This window comes from Fusarium solani (assembly GCF_023522795.1).
Source record: "Fusarium solani strain SB1 chromosome Unknown bctg00000016, whole genome shotgun sequence".
NCBI lineage: Eukaryota > Fungi > Ascomycota > Sordariomycetes > Hypocreales > Nectriaceae > Fusarium > Fusarium solani.
This window is the reverse complement of record NW_027072142.1, coordinates 34,794-52,642: the sequence shown is the minus strand read 5'-3', so window position 1 is coordinate 52,642 and position 17,849 is coordinate 34,794. Positions and strand designations below refer to the sequence as shown.

The 17,849-nt window shown below is 46.7% G+C and overlaps 3 protein-coding genes across 3 annotated transcripts; 2 read left to right on the top strand and 1 right to left on the bottom strand.

Annotated features, from left to right (window-relative positions):
* Positions 1-158: 158 nt before the first annotated feature.
* MRS44_018376 (uncharacterized protein) lies at positions 159-758 on the top strand (the record flags this gene model as incomplete). The annotated part of the gene is made up of 2 exons (XM_065615874.1): positions 159-314; positions 609-758. 2 exons carry the CDS (start codon positions 159-161, stop codon positions 756-758), a joined length of 306 nt encoding a protein of 101 aa, XP_065471946.1.
* An 8,326-nt stretch (positions 759-9,084) lies between these two features.
* On the top strand, positions 9,085-13,919 carry MRS44_018375 (uncharacterized protein; the record flags this gene model as incomplete). The annotated part of the gene is made up of 7 exons (XM_065615873.1): positions 9,085-10,659; positions 10,719-10,809; positions 11,467-11,724; positions 11,877-12,055; positions 12,528-13,455; positions 13,501-13,741; positions 13,808-13,919. 7 exons carry the CDS (start codon positions 9,085-9,087, stop codon positions 13,917-13,919), a joined length of 3,384 nt encoding a protein of 1,127 aa, XP_065471945.1.
* Positions 13,920-14,348: 429 nt separating this feature from the next.
* On the bottom strand, positions 14,349-16,450 carry MRS44_018374 (uncharacterized protein; the record flags this gene model as incomplete). The annotated part of the gene is made up of 2 exons (XM_065615872.1): positions 14,349-15,280; positions 15,343-16,450. The coding sequence occupies 2 exons, from the start codon at positions 16,448-16,450 to the stop codon at positions 14,349-14,351; spliced, it is 2,040 nt and encodes a 679-aa protein (XP_065471944.1).
* Positions 16,451-17,849: the final 1,399 nt, after the last annotated feature.

The following is a 17,849-nucleotide window of genomic DNA, read 5'->3' as shown; positions in this document are numbered from 1 at the left end:
CCCGGCCGTCTTAGCACCTGCACCTATTGCCTCCTAGCCGTCTAATCGCTCTTGAATGGCACCTCTCCCTAGGCACCTGAGCTCTTGTCCTTGCTAATGCGTTGGAGCCTGACGAGCGAAACATAGTCATATAGGCATAGACGTCGTAGGATATCTCTATGATGGTGATAAGCCTTAGCGAAACTGATTCTCTGGCTTGCTTCTTCCACGACGATCGACTCGTCCACAAAACCGTCCGCGACCGCGATGCTGCTCTCTTGCCGGAGGTGTCGCCACCGTCGGAAGATGTGCTAGTAGAGCAGAGATACGTTCAGGTACGCCTAGGCGCTGCTGTTCGTGAACTCGCTCGGGTACCCTAGAAGATGGGTAATGACCTTGACTTGCGATAGAGGCCGCTCTGTGAATATATGGTTAGCCACTCTTATCAGAAACTGTCGCGTCTTGTTTTTTGTACTGTCTTCGTCGCCTCCGGCGTCGCCTCCAGTATCCTCCCCAGCGGCCGGCTGGCCACCTGCTGAGAGGACAGGCAATAGTTCTGCGGCCGCAGCGACGCGCTTCTACGTCGGGTCCTCTACTTTGGTCGCGTAATTCGTAACGTAATAAACTAGGGCCATGGTCTTTCGCTGCGTCGCTATGAAGGAGATGTCGTGGTTATGGCGAAGCCCCATGGCGATGGCCTTGTTCCACTGGTTAACCATGGGGTGCGTCCTGCGAATCCGCAGCACGCCGTCTGGCGTGAATGCAGTCTTCTCGACTAATGTCTATGGCGCCTTGAACCGATAGAGGTCGCCCTTTTGCCTCTTCTTGCCTAGGGAGTACTTGACGTAGGTTAGACTGTGCGTATGGATCTGCGTCGCGCTGGCATAGAAGTTGGCTTCCTCGTTAAATGCGGCTGAGAACTGCTTGGTGTTGTCTAGTAGGGAGGAAATATCGGACGTTACTGACCACTCCGCTTGCACGGCGTAGAACCCTTCCTAGTTAAGATCCTGCCTAGCATGTTAGCCTAGCCCTGTTTGCCCACTAGAAGTCCTGGATCCAGGCCAACAACGCGCATCGAGCATTACCTCAGAGAAAATACTATCGACGTATTGGATGATGCGCTTACGATACGCTGCCTGATCCTCCCCCTGGATATCGGTAAGCATAGAGCTCAGATGCGCGTTTCTATGCAACCAGTAGCCCGTGGATGTGAAGCGCCCCTCGTTTATTGGTTTCCATAGCACCATAGTATTAGCTAATCCGCCTGAAAACTGACTCTGTTCTTACTTTTATGTAATGCTCGAAAAATAATGTTATCTCCCGGTGGAAGAATATAGCCGAACTCATAGGGTCTGAGATGGATAACCGCATATGTTTAAACGATATATTAAGGCTTCGCAGGAAAGCCTCCGCTGCCTTAGGATCGCGTGAGCGGTATGCTGCTAGTCGGAGCTTTACCGGGTTTGTAATGTCGTTTGGATTGATAGTGAACTAAATGGCTGGCACGCCATAGCGAATGATGAGCGCTTGGATCTTGTGCTGTATGCTGAGATGGAGCTCTCTGGATATAGGCTGGCGGTAACTATATAGCGATAGGCTCCTGAGAAGCTCTTTCACACTATCGTCGGTAGACTTGCCTGAGCTTTCTAGCTCTACCCTCGCCGCCGCTAACCTACAATTATGTGTCAAAAGTCTGTGTCCACCTGACGCGACCGCGTTTTCTCCACGACGCGGTCGCGACCACCCCAACCACTTCAACCCTTCATAACTTTTTACTACGATGTCAGAAAATCGTTCTTTTGGCGATATTATATCCGGAAATCGCCAGAAAAACCATGAATTCTCTCCCGAAGCCAAAGCAGCTATGTTGGCGATGCTGGAAGCCGGTTTAAGCCAATGCGCTGTCGCGCGTCAGTTTAAAACCAGTCACGGCGCTGTCGCCAAAGTTCTTAAACGTTTCCGTGAGACCGGCAGCGTTAAGAATAAGCCAAGATCAGGGCGTCCTTCGGTCCTCAATAGGGCCCAGAAGCGCTATATTCTATGTATGATTCGCCGAGACCGTTCTATCTCTTGGGATGCCCTCGTCTCTGAGTTTGATGGTGAAGTGAGCTAATTGATAATCCGACGCGTTGTAAAGTACTATTATAAGCGCAAATGGAAAGCAATAGAGAGGCCGAAACTTGATGCTAATAAAGCAAGAGAGTGGCTTTGATTTGCGCGTTTTTGGTTGCCATGAATCGATGAACTCGAGGAGGTATAGCTGTTTAAAGTTGGTGATGGTGTCAAGCTAATTACCTTTTAGATGATTAACTCTGACGAATCTTTTATTAATAATAAATTAAGTAACCCCAATGTCTATTTCTTCCGGGGAGCTTATGAGAAGTATAATTAGGAGCTTGTTAATAAGGGAGACCATATTAAACCGCTAATTTTGATGATGTTCTGGGGAGGAATTTGGAAGATAGGAAGAATACTAATTATCCTTATGAAGCGTGACTTTTTGGCTCCTAGGAATGGATATTCCTCTTGGAGTTATGAAATTGTACTTCGAGATGGTTTTCTTCCTATATATGACGGCACTAGAAGGTTTTAGTAAGATAATGCTAGTATTTATCGGTTAAGAGAGATTACTGCGTGGCTTGAATGCTATGGTATTATTTTTCTAAATTGGCCGACTTGCTCGCCTGATATGAGCCTAATTGAGAACCTTTGGAATATTCTGAAGAGGCGATTACGTAGAATATTCCCTTATCTGAGGGATCTAAAGGATAACTACGCTGATAGGGTTGAATTCTAATGGTGCGTTGAGATTGCGTGGAACTCTATCCCCCAGAGCATGATTCGGGAGCTTCTAGAGTTAACCGAGCGATGACTGCAGGCCGTGATTTGAGCATGGGGTTGGTATACTAAATATTAAAGAGGAGAATTAGGGCATTATTTTGATATATTATTTATTTAAATTGGACTTTATTTCGGCTGGGAATGTGTAAGTGAAGTTATGTGGTTGAAATGCACGCGTTGCGCGACAGGTGGGGTCGACACAGACTTTTGACAGGTTACTGTATCTGCAATCAGCGACCGTACGATGCGCTCTACCTTGCGGAAATTCTTCCTCGTCACGCTTAGCATGCTGACACGACGGTTCCTCGACTGCACGCCTATGTTGAACACTAGAAATGCGAAAATGTGGTGCGTCGCAAATCGGCCACTATGGCGCCGCAGCATAATGTCAGCCTAGGTCTGAAGGCTCATGTTTCGAGATGATAAGAGGTCTCGCGCCACCGCCTCTGCTCCAAGGATATCGGCGGGACCTCTTCCTGGCTCCAAGGTGGCTTCTTCGGCCAGCCGTGGGCCCCCAAAGCCGAAAGGTAGTAGCGTGGGAAATGTCTTCGCGAAGAACGAGGCTTTAAATGAGTCGGCAAATTTATCCCCGCGACGAACATGGATGTATGGCTCAGAGCCATTGGCATACCCTCGCCGGCTATCTCCCGACGATCTAACCTACGTTCTCGGGCCCATATGGCCGTCGTTATTACTTTTACCGATAGCGTCGTAGGCAAACCGCAATTTCTCGGCGTCTGCTATATCTGGCGGTCCATCTAGTGCGAATATTCTAGACGAGGTGATCTCGTCGATCGGTTTTACCGCCTGGTTAGGCTTAGCGTCCCTTTTAGCCGGAGACTTGTATGCCTTGTTATCCCCTGCTGTTCTAGTCTCGCATCTAGGCGAGTTTTCTCCTTGATTAAGCGCGGTAAGGATTTCCTTAATATCTACTGAAGCCTCGTTATCTATGGCGCGCTCCGTGGGCGGCATAACTTGCGCTATTTGTGTTTTTTCCTACGCTGACGGCTTGTTCTGTTCTATGCGATCATATACTAGTGGCGATACCTTATATGGCAGCGCGCCCTAGCTCTCTATCTCCGCCGCGTTAATCTTAATCTTAGTGTAATATAGGTTATTCTTCTTTAACTAGAGGAGGGCCCTCTTAATGACTTATTGCCTTACTGATAGTAAACCTAATAAGTCGCTTAGCGCTAGCTTCTCTATACCCTGCTATGAGATATAGATCTCTTTTATAACTTATATAAGCGGATAGAGGAGTACTTTTATAGCTAGCTCTTATATATTATTAGGGAATACTATAATATAACCCTTAATATACTTTAGATATTAGGCACTTTATTTCTAGCTACTTATAATATTATATCTTATAACTAACCTATAATATAAGTTTAGCGTAATAAGTTTCTCTTTGACTAGCATAAAGCCTTTTAGCTCTTCGGAAAATATATACTTATACCTAATATATCTATAAAGCTAGGCCATAGGCGATAGAATACCTTGCCTTAAGTAATAAGTATACTCCGTATATATTAAGAAGGTCTCGCCTATGGGAAAGTAGCTCTAATATAAAAATAATAAATAGCTATCTTTTTTAATATAACTTAATATCTATTAGTCTTATGCTATATCTCTTAACTCTTTTTTTATATGCTTATAATAGTATTAAAGACTTTTATAAGAAAGGTCTTTTATATAAATAATTCTAAGAAATTCAGCTTATAAGATATAAGTCTCATAATTTGCTACCCTATAGTAAATTGTTGGCGCTTTGTAATGGTATGCTTATCTAAGCCATAGCTACTTAGATAAGCGAGATATCGAGGAGTTATATAAACTTCCCTTCTAGGCGATTCCGGCCATAAAGGGTAAGTCACGTGACCCGGACTTAGGGCTTTATCTAAAGACCGATAACTCCATTAAAGCCGACTTTCCTATATGGGTATTTCCTATCCGGTTTCTAATATTTAAAATATAAAACCCTATAAGTCTGATCTTCCTTATGCCATAACTCGGCTTCTTCTTATCCGATTCATACATACCCTATGCGGTTAAATAACTCCGGAAAAGGGCTATCCGACGGTATGACTTTTATCCGAATCGGACTAATAGGTTCCGAGCAATTGGCTATAAAAGAATAGCCTTTTCTTAGAATAGTTTTCCTTCCTTAGCTCTACACACACTCAACCAATACAAGCCATAAGACCACCAATCAGAAGCTGGCCTTCTACCCTATACTTCTACCTATCTTGTGACCCACTTTTATTATCCTATGATCCCTTATCTAGCCAATCAGCTCTTTATAAGGACTGATTCCACTGTCTATTCACCTCCTATTTCTATCACCTACCCTATAGTCTTTGAAGACTATATAGTCTCTATTTTTCAGTCCTTTACAAATAGTATAGTATATAAGTCTATATTAGTAAAGTTTTTATATTATAGAACTCCTTATAGAAGGCTCGCATAGTTAATACTTTTCTCTTATATAGTATTCGTATATATTATATCTGCTTATTAGATAGGCTCTCCTTTACGGCAAATTTGTCCTCTAAGAAGCATAGCACGCTCGCCAGGTCTTCGGCCTATAACTCCTATTTTCTCTACTTTTAGGTTCTAGCTTAGATTTATTTCCTCGGAGGTATACCGCGCTACTTATTATCTCTATTTTGCCTCTCTTTAGGTAAAAAAATTAATAAAAAAGTAAAAAATTAAAATATATAGCCTTTAGTGTATTATGTTCTCTAGCCTATAAGGGCCTTTAAAGCTAACTTAGTAGCTAATATTATATAGAATCTCTATTATTAGCTATATTATAAGACTTCTATGCTCTATTTAATCATAAACTACCTTATAGATATTATCTAAGTAATAACCTTATAATTACTTTTATATATTATCTCTATGCGGTATCTTTAATTATAGACTACTTAGGCTAAATTTATTAGAATATTAATGCTATATTTGTGAGTAAATTATATCTTAATTAATATCCTAGTCTCTTACCTATAGCTACTATTATATCTATGTTGCCTCCTATTGTCTTATTTCCTTACTTTTTCTCTTATATACTTATATTATTACCCCTAGTTTATTCCTAATTAATAATAAGTAGGCTCTTATATAAGTAACTGCCTTATGTGGCTTTTCTATTAGACTATCTAGCTTACTACTGCCTTCTTAATATTAATGGCTCTAGGCAGATAATAGATTGCAAGGCTTGCATATTAGACTCTTTTTAGTTATATGATTTTGCTTCTAGATAATAATTATGCTCCTTAGTTTGGTATTGGTTCCTCTACCTATAAACTTACCTATATGCGTCTATTGTTATAATCTCGGCTAGCTAGCTATTTTAATGTTGTGCTCTCTTTTGTGTCCCTCTGTGATTTTGAGGAGGATAGTCGCATCGTTGCCTTTTCGCGTAATATATAGCTACTGTTAAGATTAGGTAGCTTGGGAGCTCTTATATCGCTCACTGTCTTAATATAGAATAACTCTGGTATCGAATGGATATCGTCTAGTATATAGAATACATTATATATACTGGTAGTTAGATATATCTATATATACTTATATATTTATCTTAATATAGAGATAGTCTGGTCTTAAATGGATATTATTGAGGATATATAATAGCTAAGTTTACTATTCTTTTTAGTAGAAACTAAGAGCTATGCCACGCGATAGCTATAGTTTAATCCTCTACTTATAGCTATATTAGTTATTTAATCTATGCGGGATATATTATATTTTCCTCTTCGCTTATTGCCTATACTTTGCCCTACCTTTAAAAGCCGCTTGATACCTAAAGGGCTGCTGGCGGTGATATGTCTATGATGTTCTTCGCCTAACTAGACTGCCCCTCTAGATTTGCTTATTAGGATTAGCATCGCATTAAGGGCCTTAATGCCGAAACGCTCGCCCGTATCTTCCTGCCTCCCCCCTCGTGGTTGCTGGCTGCGGAATATGCACCATATAAATTATTGTGAAGTTATTAATGAATTCCCTGCCAATTCTAGAAGAGATATATGTTATTAATACCTATGATGATAGTAGCTTCATCAAAGAAGATCATAGTCGCCGTATACACCTAAATGACCAGACCTGGATAGCTGTTTTTCCGGCCGAAATAGACCGCGGCACTAAATTCGAGCCTTTCCCCGTAGAAATACGCAGCTTTCGCATCAACACACTACCCCTAACGCCGCTGCAGCTATTCCAGCTTTTTCTTCCTACTTCCCTTGTTGAAAAATGGGTTCAATATACCAAGGTGTAGGTCACCTGGCTCAAAGAAAACGGCGTTGCTGATAGCTGGAAGCACCTAATGAAGAGAACGGCAAGTCTGGTAAAATGGGAAGGAACCTCAGTTGCAGAAGTATATATATGGCTTAGAATACTAATTTATATGGGCATACATAAGGAAAGAACGATTAAGAGCCACTGGAGTATCCCCTAGCCGGGCGTTTAATGCCCTGAGCACTCAATCATTAAGTTCATGCCGTATTAGAAGTTTCAGCTTATCCACTGGCACCTTCGTCCCTTCGACCATAGTAAGATCGATGAGACCGCACCTCCTCCGAAGGTATTCTAAGCTGCTGATGAGTGGTCTGATCATATATAAGCCGTGTCCGCAGAGATCTTCGTTCCGGGCTCTCATTTAGCTGTATATGAGTGTATGATTCGCTACACAGGCCGGTCAAATGAGACAACGCTTATCAAGGGCAAGCCGGACCCCCTAGGGTTCAAGATCTGGGTTATCGCTCAACAGGGCTTCTTTATCCGGTGGCTATGGCATATCAAGGAAGCAAAATACGGCGCCGTTGGCGTTGAACTTCCCCCACCGAAATCATCTACACAAGGCCGGGGAGGGTGAAGAGGCGGTCGAGGCAGGGGTGCAGCCAAGGCCGCAGGGAAGAAGCCTACCACAGAAGACAAGCTTATCGCCTTGACCTCGACCCAGAGCGTCGTTGTTGCCCTAGCAAATATGCTGCCAAAAGCGACATATCACGTCTTTGTGGATAACCTCTTCTCGTCGGCAGACCTCTTCCGCAGCCTCCGCACACATGGCCACGGGGCCACAGGCACGGCCCGGGTCTAACTGTGGCATCCATAAGGAGCTTCAACGGGATAAGAAGGCTGATGGGGGGGCCAAAACCAGCTACGAGTTTAACCAAGTTAAGGTGATCCTAACCCCTGACAATCAGGTACTAGCTTCAGACACTTTTTGTATGTGAAATCCCTACTAATTTGTCTATGTGCCGTACTTCTAGGTCAACCAAATAGCTTAGAAAGACAACTGCCTTGTGTTATTCCTGACTATTGTGTTCACGGGCGATGAGCGAGTTGATCGAAAGAGGAAGAGGCCGTCTTCTAAGAAGTCAGAAGCCAAGCCGATATAGCGTTTTTTGGTGATGAAGCTGTTAAGGTGATAAAAATCCCGATAGTTGCTGCTGCTTATAACGACGAAATGAATCATGTTGATCGGGGTGACCAGTTAAGGTCATATTATGCATATAATCATCCCCTCCGCCGCGGCCCTTGGCAGGCACTTTGTTGGACCTTCCTTCTTGATGTGGCCCTTATTAATAGCTATATTGCTTAACTACACGGGCCGTAGCCAAATTGGAAGAGATATATGACTCAAAGGGAGTGGCGAGAGTGCATTTATAACGCCTTATTCAACACATATCATGAGGAAAGTCAGTCAAGGAAGAGGTATCGCGCAGGGGACGAATCTGACCCTGAAATGCAGCAAAAAGAGCACCTTCTTGTCCGCCGGAAGATGAGGTCGGATTGCTTTGCTTGTCAGGGCTTTCGGCAAGGCCAAGTGAGGTCAAAAGGCTAAAAAAGGAGGCCATTTAGGGAGGATGACGGCAATGCGAGAAGGGGGCAGACTAATTACTGGTGTAGCATGTGTAAGGTTCCTCTTTGTAATAACGGGAATTGCTGGTACTTCTATCATAATAGAAATTAGGTACGTAATAAAGTATCTCTTATTTGAGGCATTTTAATTGGACCGACCCCACTGTCAGTACGAGAATTGAGGCTTGTGGGCACTGAGGAGATGGTGGCTTGCTTTCAAGCCGGCTTCTAATTGGCTATAGATGAGGGCCCAATAGCCAGTGTCTGCTTACATGATCCCCGTTACCCCGCCAACTATCCGATAGCTCCCAAAACACCAAAAAACGTCAGCACCCATCTCACCATCAAGATGTTAGAAGTTGCCGAATCCAGACGACAGTCGCGACCTCAATCGTCAACATGATCGCTGTGACCCATAGCCCGTTGCCAATCATTACAACACCTAGCTACGTGGCTCCTACGCTCCAGTGCTCGCGCACTGAAATCATCGCCGCCTGGATTCAAAGCGTCGAGCAGCACAACGTATCCCTCCCACCAACACCCCCGTCTCCCCTAAGCCGACCAGAGACGGCTTCTAGAAAGAGTACATCCAACAGCCAAAAACATCGAGAATCTGCCTTTTCATCACCACATCGCCGCGCCCTAATAACACTGGACTCCAACATGTCAAGACGACCACCCCAGACACCATCACCTCGAAAGTCAGCCCGGCTGCAAGGAAGGAAAGAAGAGAAGCGAATACAAACTGACGACCTCGGCTCACCCGAGAAAACTCCCCGCCCGATTATCGGAAGGGTCACCACCCTGCCTCTAGGGATCCCGAACCCTGGGATAGGGTCACCAACACGACAATCATCATCAAACAAACTCGCGAAGCCGGACGATCGACCGAGATTCGAACCCGATGGGTACACACAGGCACTCTACAACTCAGTTTCTGGCCTTAACCAAGATAGCGCTCCCCCATCTCCCACCAAGTCCACAACAACAACCTCGACCACAACATCAAAATCACGCAGGTCAAAAAGCCCCGTTAAGCGCACGGCTGATCTATTGTTGAGTCTGAAGCCAATATCCCAAAAGACGTTGTCCTCCTTGGCCGCCCTTCCACCCGGCGTAAGACCATTGTTCACGAGCATCAAAGGAATCGCTTCTGGCAAAGACGTCATTCCTCGGATGGTCGAGACGAGAATCCAGAAGCGTTTACGAATTACCGATGACGAGTTACTTCCACACAACTTGTACGAGTTGGACGATTTGCCAGCACAATCTCAGCGCAGGAGGCCGCGGACCATCTACGCCGCCCGCCGAGAGCTTTCTGTGCTGCACAAGGTGGCGCAAAAGACAGGCCAATGGATAATTGAGAATGTGTCAGAAGCATCATGGAATTCGCTCGTCCATACCCCCCTGCTTGAGATAGCCATCGACCCCCCATCTGAGGCAGACGACGATGAGAGCGATGTAGATGTGGATAATGATGCGGATGCTGATGGAGATGCCCCAGTGTCATTCTGGGATATCACCGCGGCGCGTCCTCACCGATCGTTCCTCCCGAAAGACGCCAGGGGAGAAGCACTGGAGGCTAAGATGGTTGACTTCTGTCTGTCTGTCTCTGATTCAGACATCCAGGCGGCTGCTGTCCGTACAGTAAAGGCCTGCCAGGCCAACGCCCGTCCAGGCGACGGCACCTTGATTCGCTCTATCAATCACACCGAGTATATGCCATTAAGGTGGCGCCCGATTGCGGTCAATATCGAAACCAAGACACCGGATGGGTCTTCTCAGGAGGGCATGGCTCAATTATCTGTGTGGGCGGCCACACATTTCGAGAGGTTACGGGCGCTGACAAGGAGCAAGACGGCGCTCTTTGGAGAGATGCAGAAAGAGGAGGCTCTTTCCATGGCATTGCCTCTTTTACTCATTCAAGGTTCAACCTGGAGCCTGTTCTTTGCTGTCGATCGCACCGACCGAATCGTGAGTCATTTCCCGTCACCACCCGACATGCCACGAGTGGTTTACTAATATTCAAGCAGGATATTCTCAATGCCATCGCTATTGGTAATACTACGACATTGATTGGCTGCTACAAAGTTATGGCTGCTTTGCGGGAGCTGGCAGCATGGAGTGAGACGACTTTTCGGACATGGTTATTGGATGAAGTGCTCATATGAGATGATGAATTAATGTCAAAGTCCCATCAGGCTTCTGACTCTTGTGATTAACTGTGCTTCCTGCTATCGAGTTGTGGCGACTATCTGTTGTCTACTCTGTTTGATCTCCCTCACGCTGCACCAGGTCTGCATTTGATGAATCTTTCTGAGCTTCTTCGTCTCCTTTCACAACCCAAATTCAAGTCACTGGCCATGGTTCCGATGCTTGCCCCTCAATCTCCGGCTTGTCACTGAGGTATTACTGGGGTGATTACTAGGTAAGTTGCAGTGGCCTTCCGGCGGAGTGTCTCCCACAGCATCGGTGCCCTTTTGTTCATGGATAAGCTTGAACGACTTGGCCACATTCTACAACATTTTCTCTACCCATAATCCAAGAACACCAAATCTCAATCAACTGGCAGGGTCTCTTTCTTTCTCCTCTTATATCCATCACATCTTCTGTTCCTGCTCCGCAGTCCCCACAGCCACAAGGCAAAATTCATCCCTCCCTTGCCAGTGCTTCATCGACTCTCCATCCTATCGTCATATTATCCCCATAGATACTTGTAGAAGTACATGTCTTTATATTCAAGACTCTCCGTCAATGATTCCTTAACGCATTACCTTGAAGCCTTCTTCTATGCTCGTCTCTTGGACATGGTTATTCTGGTATTTTCTGGGCGAGAGTCAAAGGCTTTCATCCCCTTTGGCAATATCGCTGATGGCGCGCCAGAAGGCATCTTCCAGAAGGTATGCGATGAGGCTCTGGAAGTTACAGGTACAAATATCGAAATGGCTAGGGGTAATCGATTGAGCTATGATTATCTGGTTATCGCCACCGGAGCTGCTCAGTCACCGCCCGCGCATCTCAAGTCGCGTGATCTAGAAGGTGGGTGGTATCACGGAACTACAGGGATTCCAACAACGAATCAGCAAAGCCGAACGCATCGCGGTTGTCGGTGGAGGAGCAGTGGGTGTAGAGCTGATAACGAAGATCAGGGGAAAGTATCCCGACAAGAAGTTGACTCTTTTGCATTCGAGATCAGCTTCTACCAAGATTCCGGGCAAAGTTACATAAGCTTATCCTTTCTACCCTTCGCGCAAAGAATATCGAGGTCCTGCCGAAAGAGCGACCTGCTTTACCTTCTCAGTCTGGTCAGGCTGTACGGGAGACTCAAATCGCTCTTTCGAATGGCGAAAAGAGAATTTGGGATCTGATTGTAAGTCTCACATACGCCGTGCTATGGTGCCGGCTTACATGCTAATTGCGAACTATTAATGAACCCAAATGTCATACTACCGAAAGGTATTTGCTGTCTCTCTTACTAAGCTTTAAACCAATCAGCGCAAAGCATTACCTAACGGATGCCTTCAGGCACCTATGGAGCAAATCAGGCTGGTTTACCCCGCATCGATTCCCGCGTGATCATTATTATCGCAACCCTTCTCTAACACATATCTACGGCGTATCATTAAAAAAAGAATACAACTGCAAGAACTTTCATTCTGACCCCTGGCATCTAAAAAAAAACTACAACTCATACGCTGAGCGATCGTGTCCTTGACCACCCTATACAATTACAAATCCGGCCCTGCCGTGTGTCACGATGAAGCGATCGATCGACTTATGAATTTAGCCACAGCAACGACACACTCCTGATCCTTCATACATGTCGTCTACACTCTTTTCAGTGGTCCAATGATAGCCTTTGGACCCCTTACAAGCAAGAAATTGAGAGTAACAGCATAAACCGCAAGGAAAAGAAGAGCAAGAAGAGCAAGAAACGCCGTGGGCCAAGGGCAGATGCATCTTTCAAAGCCTTCACCAGCACCATCGCCGAGTCCTTCGAAGATCCACAGCCTATCGATAACACCCCTATTGCGGAGGAGGTACCAGCTGTCGATCAGGTACCGACAGTTGAGGAAGCCCTAGCCGTATTGGTACCGGCTGAACAAGCGCCAACCGAAGGGCACATCGACGAAACACCGAGAAGTACGCCCGCTGCCGGTGAAGAGAGTGAGGATGTTCACCATAACAAGCAATCGTCTCTAGCAAGATGTGCTTCGATCAGCAATGAAAACATAGACATGGACTCTACCACCCAAATGACTGAGCGGACCCTTGGAGAGAGCCCTGGAATTAGGCATGGGCAAGTGTGCTATCAAATGCTAGCGTCCTCGGCTCATTTGACCCAAGCTTCACCTGTCTTTCGAAAGATGCTCAATGGTTTGTTTACCGAGGCGGTGGCTGATAGCCAAGGGCTTTACCGCATTACGACAACTGGATGGGATCCGGAGGCTCTTGTCATCGTCCTTGACATCATGCATGGTCACAGTCGAAGCGTGCCACGGCAGCTTACCCTTGAGATGATTGCAAAAGTCGCCATGATCGTCGACTACTACGACTGCCGAGAGATAGTCGAAGTCTTTGCAGGTATCTGGGTAGACGCGCTGGCGGAGAGCCAGTCAGGTACTTACGGCAAAGACTCCATACTCTGGCTTCTCGTATCATGGGTGTTCCAACGTCAAGATATCTTTGAAAAGATGACCGGGCTTGCGTTGAGGCATAGCGAGAGGTTGATCACTACAGGGGATGTTCCAATCCCTCATGTGATTCTAAGTAAGTTTTAGAATTCTTTGTCATGCCTTTTATTAACACTTCCAGGACGGATTAACGAAGAGCGTCAGAGCGCTCTTGCTCAAATATTTTCGAAATTATACGAACTTCTCGACACTCTATGCCAAGAGTCGGAATGCTCCTATGAATGCTCAAGCATACTCTTGGGTTCCTTAATGAAGGAACTGGACAAGCGCGGCATCCTGAAGCCACAAATCAAGAAGCCCTTTGAGGGCTATAACATTGCCTCGGCCGTGAAGATGATTGACACCTTCGCCTCACCAACATGGTATTCCCGAGCGGAGCGTTCTAACTCGGGGTATTACCACTCCTATAATTCAGTACACACTTGCAGCATCTCGGGTAAAATGAGGCCAACTGTGGACAGGGTGAAGAGCAAGGTGCCCGTTCTGACTCTAAAAGACTTCCGATTTTCTGCAGACTATGGTCAAGATGCTGTTCCTTAGGCCCGACTCCGGGGTGAAAGAAGTCTCCCCAAGTCCAGGTTTTGCAAATGGCTTATAAGTCATTGGAAAAGCCTTGGGTGTAAGTTTTCGTTGGGTTACTGGTTTGTTATTTCCACCGGGGCTGCTCTGACTCTCCTACAAGGTCTTTATCGAGCCTACTTGCTCAGTACATGGAAGAGCCGACATATAGTTCTTCGTCAGCATTTTATCACAGTGTGGCTAACAGACCGACCGACCCAGACCGACCCCTCCGGTCTGTCGGTCTGGGTTTGTCGGGGCCCCCGGTCTGTCGGTCTAGGTCTGCCTGGCTTCAGTGGCCCGGTCGGTCTAGGTCTGGCAGTCTGATCACGTACTGCTTAAAAAAAAGGGGGGCTTGTCAAATGACTACAAAATGAAACCCTTTTGCTCTTCGTACCCAAGCATTAACTCCTACACTACTAGCCCTCTCATCAACCAGTGCTTTTGGAGTTGATCTGCCTCGACTATATCAGGTGCTAGCCTATTGCGCTCATCCGTGATCATCTTCTTTGTCTGGCTAAACACTCTCTCGCATTCAGCACTCATGCCAGGAATTGAGAACAGATCTAGCGCCATTCGATACAAGACTGGATATTCTAATTGATGTCGGCTCCACCATTCAAGAGGGTTTGCAACGTCTAGATCTTGGGGGTAGATTGGCCGTGCCTGGAACAAGTCAAGCTCGCTAACTGCCTTGGCCTTCTTTCGTTGTGTATGCAATGAGCGGATTGACCTCTTCCCAAATGAACTGTAGTCGTTAACATCAGCTTCGATCTCATCGGGTTCGTCTTCCCAAAGACCCGCTTGGGCTTGAGTTTCAACTTCATCCTGTCGAACGTATTCATCAAATAGGCCACCCACAGCGGACTCCATGTCGCTATACCACTGCGGTCTATTCATCGCGTTTTTCCAGTGCCGCTCAAAGTAGTCAAACCCATAAGATGGGTGAAGCGCTAGCGCTGCTCGGTAGACGGGTGTATGGTCCGTTTTGACGTAATAGTCTTCAAGCTTCGCCCATCCGCAGTCAATTCCTGACTTAAAGTGGGAGGCTTCCTCGAACCGAGTTTCCTCCGCGGCCTGCTTGAATTTGACGAACAAATAGTCCATGGTCTTGAGAGTTTCCCATATGGCACCATGCCCGCCCTCTGCGCCCGGTTTACTGGCGTTGCCCTCCATAGTCTTCGTAAGGATGTAAAACGGCTTCAGGAAGTCGTGGAAACGCTCCAGTTCAGCCCAGTCCGTGGCGTTCAGGAAATCTTTCGTCAAGTCACGGTGAACAGGATCACTTTTGGGCTTTTGCCAGCGAGATTGATAGAGCTCGATGGCGCTGCGCAGTTCGAGTGCTAGGATAAGCCGGTCCTACGTCAGCACAAACGTCCAGTAGAGGCGGATGACGGAAATTTACCGCGTCTGATCATAATGTAAATGGAATTCCAGCGTGTCTTGCCATCAACGACGACCTCCAATGTAAATATCACATCGTCCCCTGCGAGCTCGGTCTGTAAACGCCGCAGCGCCTGTCGTCGCTGGTCCGTCCGACGGATATAGGTAGCAAGGTTGTGGAGCCGACCAATGGCCCCCTTCTTAGCCCAAATATCGAAACTGAATTCATCCGTAGCCCCACGAAGCTCCGCCTCGAATTTAGCGACGTTTGAGCCGAAGATAACAGCCCGGACAACCAGATTGATAATGTGGCCTATGCAGCGTAAGCGACGGCGGCCGACGTCCATCGGGAACCATCTAGCCAGAGCCTCTAGGCAAGTATCGTTGCTTTCGGCGTTATCAAGCATGAAGTATCCAAGCTTTGATCCCATTTCATAGCGATCGATTACCTCCTTGACATACGGAGCCATATTCTCTCCAGAGTGTGGACCAACGAGGCGTGGCAGTCCAAGAAGGACATCCCGCTTTTCGCCCTCGCTGTCAACAAAGTGACCGACAATGCCGATATAGTGGAACCCGTTTGAAGCAGTCCAGAGATCAAAGCTTAGGTGAGTGGAGCTCTTTGCGCCCTGAACAAGATTGAAGATGATCTGTTGTCTGGATTCAAAGGTTTGACGGATCCACGAGCAGACCGTTGTGTGATGCTCAGGAAGCAGCCGACTCGCAAGCTCCCCACCGTTTGCTATCAGCCACCGAAGCCGCTCGCTTGATGCTTGCCGGAAGGTGATATCTTCGAGGATGACCCAATCCACGAAGCGAGATTTCCATGACCTTTCATCGAAGTGGGAGGCCAGCTGAAAGCCTAGGCTAGCCTGTCGCGACAAAGGACGCACAGAAGAGGGCGTTGACGTGGCTGCCAAGGTAAACGGAGTTGTCAAGCTGGGATTGATGCCACCAAATTCTGTGATCTGGTGCTGACGGAGTAGGTGCCTCGCGGCGTGGGCTGTCCCCGATGAGGCGTACAGAGCCGTCGAATAGCTCCTCTTTTCATGGCAGAGTCTGCAAAGCCAGTAACGTACCCCCTTGTGCTCTAAATTTGCACCATGTTGATATATCCATGACTCCTTCATCTTTGTGCCGACGACCCGTCTATGACGAGGTCTCTTTTTGACGCCCACAAGTCTTTTTCCACAGTGCCATATATTCTCCCAATCGATGTTGAATTCACACTGGGAAGCATCGCCTGCCGTGGTCCCCGGGGTGGTATCGGTCGAGGTTGAAGGCAAATAAGACGTAAGAGACTGTGGTATAGACGGCACGGGGCTCGAATTCCTGCTAGAAGATATCATGATGCGGGTATGGATATGGATGCGCACATACAGAACATGAGCGAGAATGTTTGCAATAGTTTGTTCGCAAGTGCCGACGCGCCAGGTGAGTAAACAAAAACCTACCCCTGATTCCTAGGGGCATAGGGGGCCAGTGGCGGCACTGAAACACACTAGCCCATTTCGGCCAACCCAGGCCGACTCAGACCACCCAGTCAGACCGGCCTGTCCGGTCTGACGGTCTGACGAGAATTGGCCGGTCTGTCGGTCTGCGGTCTGTCAGACGGACTCAGACGGTCTGCCAGACGGTCTGTCTGTTAGCCACACTGTTTTATCATGATGTTCCGGTAGCATTAGTGTCATCGATAGCTATGTTTGATCTTTTAAAGGCGTATTTTGCAAGTAACGTTCAGATGCAGCCTCCTCAACCCGGCCATCAGATAGAACTATCTAGCTGGTTGTTTAAGTGGTACTTGGACTTAGAGCATGGGTATTATTCACAGGCGATTTAACTGTAATCTATGAGTCTCGTTGCTAAGGACGTCGGGGCCTAATTTGAGAGTGAACTCTAGGTACACGGCGAGGCTGATCTGTTCGTTGGGATCTTCCATATGGTTCCTTTGTGCTGCTCGATGGCAGTCGTTGCAGCATCCTTGGAATTTGACAAGTTGTTCTGCCAGCTCTTGTGCGAGGTGCCCGACTGGATCTGGCTCGCCGTTTCTGCTCTCTGCATTATCCAAGTGCTGGATAGGATGGCCGTAATCAGCTGGAGGCATAATAGAAGGAAGGTGCAAGTTGTAGAAATTGCTGTATGGCAAGCCTCTCTCTCTAGCTGCTACTTTCTGCCGCTTTTCCCGTTTGCGTTGAGTATCGGCTGTCGCTTTGTCCTGGGCTGTTGCATATATGCGTGGTCGTCCACGTTTTATTGGTCTCTCAATATTAACTCTAGGAGATGTTAAAGTATTGGGTGTTGGAAATTACTTGATGTTGATGCTGGAGATTGCTTCTTGAAATTCCTGTTATTTTATTGCTTTTGCGGGTTGCTATAGCAGCGATTAGCACACGCTGCTCTTGCTTGAGAATACTCTTTTATTTGGCGGGCTGGGTTGGCTATACTGTGAATACCCGCAATATCTCCTCTCTCACAACGCAAATAATAAAATATGAATCTGACCGGATTCATATTCTGCTATTCTATCGC